This window comes from Notechis scutatus, chromosome 3 (assembly GCF_049901735.1).
Source record: "Notechis scutatus isolate UNSWTSFEM ecotype Mainland chromosome 3, rNotScu1.2, whole genome shotgun sequence".
Taxonomy (NCBI): Eukaryota; Metazoa; Chordata; class Lepidosauria; order Squamata; family Elapidae; genus Notechis; species Notechis scutatus.
The window spans coordinates 26365081-26374360 of record NC_142011.1 but is presented as its reverse complement, the minus strand read 5'-3'; the positions used below and the strand labels follow the sequence as shown (position 1 = coordinate 26374360).

At 39.9% G+C, this 9280-nt stretch overlaps 1 protein-coding gene across 1 annotated transcript in view; it reads right to left on the bottom strand.

Annotated features, from left to right (window-relative positions):
• The window catches only part of RBPJL (recombination signal binding protein for immunoglobulin kappa J region like), a 37365-nt gene that overhangs the window by 9223 nt on the left and 18862 nt on the right, over nucleotides 1–9280 (bottom strand). Inside the window, exons 4-7 of the mRNA XM_087959037.1 lie at nucleotides 8422–8537; nucleotides 2775–2949; nucleotides 2097–2234; nucleotides 320–432 (exon numbers count right to left, since the gene is read on the bottom strand). Coding sequence (XP_087815163.1) covers nucleotides 320–432; nucleotides 2097–2234; nucleotides 2775–2949; nucleotides 8422–8537 — 542 coding nt within the window. The remainder of the gene's footprint in view (nucleotides 1–319; nucleotides 433–2096; nucleotides 2235–2774; nucleotides 2950–8421; nucleotides 8538–9280) is intronic.

Here is a 9280-nt window from a genome sequence, read left to right as displayed (position 1 = left end):
TGTGCTTGAAGTTCATCCATTTTTATGTGTATCACATGGATGATGCCCATTCTAAGGGGGCTACAATTGCACAACCACATCTTTTTACATTTGTTGTAGGTACTTCTGCTTCTCTATTAATCTGCAGCAATCCTCTGATATTATGACTGACAAACATCTCTGTTTTATGTAGTCACCATTTAACTTTTGTGGACACATAGGATGAAGAGAGAAGATGATCAGTGCAAGCACCAGGAATGCTATTGTAAAGTTACAGACTATTCCAAAATGTTATTTCTCCAATGCTTTTTTTCCTTCCAAGTTATTATTAAAATCTCACCATAGGAGGCAGTGCTAGCCCAGTAGTCGTACAGATAAGCCGAACTCTGGAACCATACCGAATGTAGACTTCCCGCAGCGGAAACTCACTCTGGGACTGAGAACAGAACTCATCTGCATAACACAAGAAAGGGGGAGAAAAACAAAAGGGAGAGAAAGTCTAAAAGCTGATGACAAGGAGCAGGAACTGGACTTAACTACAGATGAACCACTTGTTGAATGACAAGGTGGGTTTTTAAAATGGTATTTAAAATATAATGTGATTTTGGTCCCATAATCTATTATTCTGTCTGTGCCACTGATTGATGAGTAACAGCGAACATTCACTGAAAGACAGTAGGAAGTAAGGGGAGAAACTAAGTAGAAAGATGAGAATAAGTTGCAAAGTAATGGATGAAAGCATCTTGGGCTACAGAGCCTCCCTCTCCCGTTATCTGATGTGAAGTCACAAATTATATGTGGAGGTCCTACTTGTGCTCCATTAGTATATTTGCAAATAAGCTACACATAACTGAAAATATGCTTTTTATTTTATCCACCAATATAATGGTGTAATTCAGTACACTGAACCCAAGTAAACCATGCTCCAAGACAAAGTATGAATTGAAGCACTGATGCACACATATACACCCACTTCTTCTTAACAGAATAACAAAATAGCTGAGTTGGAAGGGACTTTAGAGGTCTTCTAGTCTACCCCCCCTCCCTGCTCAGGAAGGAAGCCCTATACCATTTTGGATAAATGGTTGTCCAATGTCTTCTTAAAAACTTCCAATGTTGGACCTGGAAGTTCTTCCTTTCTTCCTTTCTCCTAGCTTGGAATCTCTAACCTTTGTGGTCAGGGGAATTTTTGGAGGACATAGAGGCATTGTGAGGAACATAGATTAAAATTTCCCATCAATTTCTTTGTAATGAGTTATCAAAGGACAGACATGGGAACTGAAGAACATGTTAGTGAACCCAATGTTGCCAAGCTTAGATGCACTGTATACCACGTTTTCTGAATTGGAGGGCATCCCATAAAGATCTACATATTATCTAACAATAAGTTCTTATAAAAAAAAAGATATCAGCTGCCCATCAAGCTGCTAACAAGCATTGTTTAGCGAAAATATCCTGATGTATTGGAATATAAATCCTAGAATTCCCAGCCAGCAAACTCCAGGCTGATGATGGCCTTCTCTGGAAAGCTTATTTAAACAATAAGATAATAACATCTCCAAAAATGGAAGAGCAAATTCATAAGCAAGGACTTCTGCAAGGGAGATCAAAAAAGGCAAGATAGTTTCTATGACCATGTAGTCACAGCTACTCTTGCCTTTCTCGACTTCCTTTATATACAGCATGTCCCTATTCCTAGTATTGGTAACAAGGTTATATCCATTCCTTTTAGAAAACTGACATCTTTTTCAGATGTTAATGTGATACACTAAATCAGGGGTGTCAAACATGCGTCGCCATGGCGGCATCATGTGATGTATTGTGATTTTCCCCCCTTACACTAAACCGGGCATGGGGGTGGCCAACGCGTGGCCTGTGAGTTTTATAGCCCTGCACTAAATCATCTGTCCCCAAAGCTTATTTGAGGTTTAAGCCCAAACTCGTAGCATCATAATACATACTTTCACTTCAGTGTCAAAGTTTATTCAGCCTTTCTCCATTCTGATAGTCTTCAGCCACTCAAGGTCAAAACGTCATTAAGCAATTGGGTAAACAGATTTGCAGTTAGATTTGCAGCATGAATGATTAAACCTCTGCTTGCCCTAAGCCAGCCTCACCTAGATGAAGTGTGAATGCTGCCCACTGCCGGGCGCTTGCGGTGAAGGCATCACCCTCGACAAAAAGGTAGCGAGTGCTGACAGTTTGGGAGCGCAGGCGGTTGAAGAGAGAGACCTTTGACCCAGATAAAATGCACACTAGGAAATTGAAAGTGGGAGAGGGAGAGTGGGGGGAGAGGGGAGAGAGGGAGAGAGAGAGAGAAAAAAAGAAGTTTGGAGTTTTTATGTGTACATTTAGATTTTTATTAGTTATCTTGATATTGTAGTCTAGGCACGTAGCTACAGATGGGCTTAAACTGAACAACCAAAGCAGGATTATTCTACACTGATGTGAATTGATAAAGATGCTGTCATTGTGACATTAGCTTTGCACCTCTAGCTGGTCAGACCTTCCCTTAGCCTGCAGCTGTTCTGCTCTGTGTTATTTGCTTTAACATAAGAAACTACCTAAGCACCATCACCACCCCAACATTGTTCTGAGTGACACATCTCTCCAAAGGCTCAGTAAGAGAACTTTTCCATCTCCGGCTACCTGATTTTATTCTCTGAAATGTCAAAGCAAAGCAACCGTGTCCTGTCTTAATATACCGGTACCTTCTTTAATGTATCTACCACCTCCCCTGGCAACAAGGCCATCCCAAAGGACTTACAGCAACTTCTCTTCATGGGAAAACTTACGGTCTGTGTTCTTCAGGGACTGCTTTTTCTGTGAGGGCTTGGAGATCACTTTGATCAGCTTGCTGTGGAATGTGCCAATCTCCTGCCCATTGCTGAAGAACAGCTTCAGGGCTAGCTGGAAGTGTTTCCTTTTGTCAGAGTCTGAGATGTAGAGTGCTTTGGCGCAGCTGAATTTCTGCATTAAAGGAGGAAGGGATATTCATTGGCATGAAGTGGAAGGAGGGCTTGAGATCTGAGGTTTAGGCATGATAACCTGAGGTAGATTAGTGTGATGGGCAGAAGAAATAACCTTGAGGAACAGGAAGAACAGCTGCTAGTCATCAGATTAAAAAAAATGGAGTCCAGGGAAGAGGTGTAATCTGAGAAAATACCCCAGACAAGACTCGCCCTAGTTCTCATGAAGATAAAGAAAGGGAGGGTGAGAATGGTTAATGTAATTCAGACTTTCAAGAATATATTAACTGAGCCATAGTGGCGCAGTGGTTAGAATGCAGTACTGCAGGCTAGCTCTGTCCACTGCCAGGAGTTTGATCCTGACCCGCTCAAGGTTGACTCAGACTTTCATCTTCCGAGATTGGTACAATGAGGACTCAGATTGTTGGGGGCAATATACTGTACTAATTCTGTAAACCACTTAGAGAGGGCTGTAAGGCACTATGAAGTGGGGTATAAATCTAAGTGCTATTGCCATTGCTATATTAAAACTGTATTGGCCTGCTTGGCTCTGGTTTCCTGGTCTGGTCTATTTTGAATGGCTGACAACAGCACCAATTCACTGGGGGGAGACAAATAACAATAGCACTTAGACTTATATACTGCTTTATAGTGCTTTACAGCCCACTCAAGGCGGTTTACAGAGTCAGCATACTGCCCCCAACAATTTGGGTCCTATTTTACCCACGTTGGAAGGATGGAAGACTGAGTAAATCTTGACCTTGCTGGGATTCGATCTGCCAAATTGCAGTGGGAGTAGCTTGCAATACTGCACTCTAACCACTGCACCACCGAGGCTCCAAATAACTGGCGGCATTGGAATAAATAACACTTGGAAGTTATTTATGAGCATTATTGAGCAATAACTGTTCAAGTGGCAGAGCTATTAATATTTTATTTCATATGGACTTGGCTTAATATAGAGTTTTTCAGCTTCCTTCTTCTGCAAAGGTTCCTCCCAACAGATGATATACACAAAGGTGATAGATGAAAGATGATATACACAAAAGTGTTGCCTTTGATATTTACACTCTTTCCATTTACACTGTTGGTAGAAAGGTTTTACAGCATTCTGTAATGTTTCCAAAAATTAGCTGATTGGAGGTAAAAATGGAAGAAAAGAAATGGAAACCTAAAAATGATCAGAATGACCCTTAAATTATACCAGACTCCCAGAAACTCTGCACTCTCTAGAAGTGTGAATTCAAGTCCCAGAATTCTTAGGAATGGCTGTGTTCACTGGATAATTCTAAACATCTTGCACGTGTCCAGATTGGGGAAATTTAAGCTATACCATCATTAATCTTTTTAATACATTTCTATTTTAGGAAGACTTAGCAGGGATTCTTTAAATAACCTATCATCTTAACCAATCGATCACAATGACTTACTACTAGTAGTCTGGCTTTATTTTGTGCTACTTAAGATAGTGTACATAATGTTCCCACCTCCTTCCCCCCACAACAACACTGAGAAGTCAGTTGGACTTAGAGAAAGTGACTGACCCATGTTATCAAGCCAACTGTCATGCCTAAGAGAGGACAATAACTTCTGGTCTCCCATTTTCTAGCCCAGCAGCACTTTAGCCCTTCTAATTTCTGCAGCCAATGTCCCGAGTAAGCAAAGTGATACATTTAACTGAATGTACTATTCCAAAAGATTGATATGGGAGCTTTGAAGCACAAAAGAGGCAGAACAATGCATTATAAAGCATTAGTAAAGAATAAAGTGGTGTATTTAAATGGTTAATGTAATCATGACCACAATGTTGTCAAATAAGAATAAGAAGCAGAATAAGGCTTAATCAAGAATCTATCAGATTAAAAGCATTCAACGGTAATTGAAGTCCAAATTACGCAACTTCCTTGCCAAATATTGTGAACAAGTGTACAATCAAGAAATAGAAAGGAACAAGTTTGAAAGATCTCACTCTATACCATCCAGCTTTTAGAGGGTCTCTTATTAACATGAGCTCAGTTTGTCATCAGTGAGAATGAAATGTGGGATCAAGTAGCTCCCACTAAAGTTTATAATAGTCCCCATTTACAGCCTTTGTGGTTAATATAAAGGGAGAGGTAGTTAGGGATGTTATTACAGGTGAAATGCAAAATATGGGTCTCGGGGCTGTTTTATTGACTTAGCAGTTAGGGAAATCCAAATGGAAAGGCGTATTCATATGTATTTGCTTTTCTGAGTGCAAAGAGCCTCCTAGGTTTACTGTTCCCAGTCATCTTGGCGCTCTCTGTTCTGATAGGCTTTGCTTTTACAATGAGTTAAACATTGCAAGCACAAAGGTGGCTACTGTAGCTCCACTGGCCCTCTTGTGACCTCTGCATTCTTCCAGGGCTGTGATAATGCTGCGGACATTTTTGTTCTATTAAAAAGATGCCAAGCGATCACTCTCACTCTTGATCTTTGAGGGCACTCTACTGTTTTCTTTCCCTCTTTATCTTCCAATAAAGGAGGCACCTTTTACTTGGCAGCAATCAGGATCAAGCTTTGCAGGGTAAATCTCTGGCAGACCTCCCACTGCCATGAACATCAAAGGCAAAGAGAGATGAGCTTCTTTGAAACCCCTCAAAGGTTACATTTTTTTATGCAGGAAAATAGTGCAGATAAAGAGTAATTGGGCCAAGGGTTTCATGAAGGATTCTAAGGAATTGGCTGAACTTGAATGGCATTGATGTATGTGCAAGTAGACCTCACTTATTGAACTGCCTCACGCAGCAACAATTTTTTTAAAAAAAATATTTATACATTTTTTTCTTTAAATACACATAGGTGTTTGGTGAACAGTGTATTGTCTGAATCATTTTAGATTTACAAGATATTAATAATAATTCTGAAATTAACAATAGTAATTAAATAATAGTGATGATAATAATCAATTTACTTTATAGACAATACTAATAATAATAATACTAATCAAGTATATCTGATAATAATCTTTCAACTTCTAACATTTGTGTCAACATGGTAATTATATTATATAGCAATATATGTAGTAATGTTTTTCCCATTTCTAACTTCTACCTCTATTTTCTAATTCTTAATCAAATAAGTTTATATTAATAAGTATTCTATATCTATCCATCATCTCTTGTTCTAGTATTTTAGTATTTTAATTCTTGTTACTTTTTTGACCACTCTCCCATTCTCCTCCCTTGGGATCTTGTGTCTCCTTACATCACTCTTATTTAAAAGTAATATTTCGACTGCTTCTACATCTACCTCTCGCTGTCGAATCTCATCTACCTCTTGCTGTCGAACCCATCAATAATGCTTTCATCACTCCCATTTTCTCCTTGTCCTCTTCTATATTTTGAACTGTTAAAGCGTAATCCTCCTGCTTTGTTTCAGAAATGTTTAATATCTCTTCCTCGTCTTTATCTATTTGTGTTATTTGTTGATTTGTCTTCTCTATTTCTTCCTCTCCTCTTTCTACTTTCTCCTCTATTTTGTGGGTGTCTTGTTCATTTTTCATTGTCATCTGTGGAGAGTGTCCTGACCTCACAACTGTATCATGTATCATCAGCAACAGTTTGAAGTTACAATGATGCTAAAAAAAAAAATAACTGCAACCAAGGTGCACATTTATGACCCTTGCAGCAACACTCAGTCTCTTGTTTGCCATTATAGTCAGTACTCTTGTCCTGTGCGTGGCCCATTTTTTCTCCTCCCACCCCAAGACAGATTGCCTAAACAAGTAATCTCTTCCTGGATTGCTTTGTTCTGCAGCCCAGCTTCAGCTGCTGCCTGAAATTGACAAAACCCTAACCTGTTTCACACTTGACTAAAGGCTTTTGTTTGCCTCCTAAGCAGCTCATTTGGCAAACAGCTGGGGCATTTCTTTCCATGTAGACTCCCTATTATATTGATGCTTACTCTCTTGTAATCCCTTCTTCTCCCATGAATGTAAATACAAGCATCCTTTCTTGCTAATCATCCCAGCACCAGGATGAACATGCCAAAGAACAGGGGAGTGGGAAAAAGGAAAAGCTGAAGTCTCCATCATATGGTTCCACTTACCAACCGCATCACTTAGCAGTTGCAGGTCCAACTGTGGTCACTAAACAAGATCCACATGGACTAATAAGCACTTTAGCTCACTCAGGGACTCGAATTGAGTTACTTCTGGGAAGAATCAGAACTTCTCTGTTCTTCAAGTATTTTTAACTGGCTGACTACCATGAGAATGTATTGTAGGATTACAAGAAAAGAGACCTTCCTTTGCAACTTTAACCTTAGACTGTCTACTATTGACCTCACCCCTTTCCTAAGAGGTCTGTAGGGGGCGTGCATAAGCGCACCAACATGCCTACCGTCCCTGTCCTATTGTTTCTCTTATTCTTCTTTTATTTTTCTTATATGTACCCATTTCATGTATTCACAACTATGTATACACTTATACTTATTATCTTGTAAACAATTGGCAAATCAAATAAATAAATAAATAAATAAATAAATAAATAAATAAATAAATAGTGCCCTGATTGTGCAGAACCCTCTGTTTGGAAATGTACCAGTCCTGGGCCCCAGGGGGGCTTCCTGGGAGCAAAAACGGCCTCCCAGGAGGCTTCCCTGAGGCCCAGGAGGCAGAAAAAATGGAGTGCCGGTGTGTGTGTGTGCTGCAAAAAAAACACCATGCCCACCCAGTCACATGGCCACACCCACCTAGCCACGCCCACCTAGCCAAACCTACAAAACCAGTAGTAAAAATATTTGCATCCCACCCCTGCAGTTATACATTTCTTTTTGACACTAGTTATAAATCAGTTTCTCAGATACAGTTAAGGTAATTCATGTCAGCAATTTACTATAATGTCTTTTCAGATTTCCTGAATGTTGAAAGTTAATATTTTGTCACATCAACTTTAATAATATATTAGGAATTTAAAAATTATATTTGTGTATACAATAAAGACTGCATAAATTTAAAAAAAAAACCAAGAGAATAAATAACAAAAGTCCAAACTAGGCATGATGATAAATATGTCTTGCATTTATTGCATATATTAATAAAGTCCTTTGACGCAAGTGTGGAAAAGGACAATTTCTTTTGCCTCCTGTCTTGCTGTCCTGAACAAAATCGTTGTCCTGAACTGCTCTTTGTATTAATAAAAAATATTTATTATTGGCACTTAAAGGGAGAATTTTGTTCACAATCCCAAAGAATTTTTATCAGAACCATAATAAGGAGGGAAAGGTTAGCTCCCATTCGGCACTTGTTGAAATGCAAAAAACAATCAGCTTTCCCAAAGGCAGTGTTTCTTTTTAACAGTGTGCATTACATTCTGAGATGCATTTAACACATCTGATCTTCAAAGGCTTTTGGCAGCTGCTTCTAACTGCCAGGCTGGTCTGTAAAATGCCTCCCCCCTTATCTGAGGTTTAATCATTGCTTCTATGACTACATCTATCTGAGCCAGCTTACCTTGGAATCCAATTGCTCTTCAAAGTTTAGCTTCTGCATTTCTACATGGCTACTGCCCATGCTATCAAGTCCTATATACCCACATATCTGGGAACTGGTCCCTGTTATATCTTTGCCTAGACAAAAGAAGAGAGACAGAAATGTCACATCAGCATTCTGCGTGTCTAGAAAAAACGAAACAACTCTGCCTAAAACAGCCCTATTTAGCTTTAGTAGGTTGAATGTCTCTGGGGATTCTTAGTCATCCAGGTCATAATTATCTTAAAGGTGCTTTCCCTGCACTTCATCTTCAAAAGGCAACTGGATTGTTTTTTCCTTGAGGGAGAAGAAAATATTTCGCTTCTCATCCAAGAAGCTCCATCAATTCTGATTGGGGGGGGGAGGGCAGGGGGATGGAAGGATAGGAGGATAGCAGAGGTGGCATTCAGCAGGTTCTGACCAATTCTGGAGAACCGGTAGTGCAAATTTTGAGTAGTTCAGAGAACCGGCAAATCTCACCTCTGACTGGAGATTTTACAGTATCCTTCCCCTGTCACGCCCACCAAGCCACGCCTGCAGAACTGGTAGTAAAATTTTTTGAATCCCACCACTGGAGGATAGGTATTGGCAGTTGAGACTCGATGGTGGGGAGATAGAAGGGTATGTTCTGACAGGATGGTGGGTAGGAAATGGAAGGACTGTATTTCTTTGCAGTCATCTGGTTGTTAGCACTCTCCCTGAGAGCTCTTGAGGCCACCCGAGGGCTTATCTTTGCCCTCAGGGTCACCAGAATCAGGGTGCAATTGGCTGTGGAAACTTCTTGGAAGCACTGCAAGGGCTGTGTTGTAAACTGGAGATTGTTAGTGTCTTGTTCCTGTGT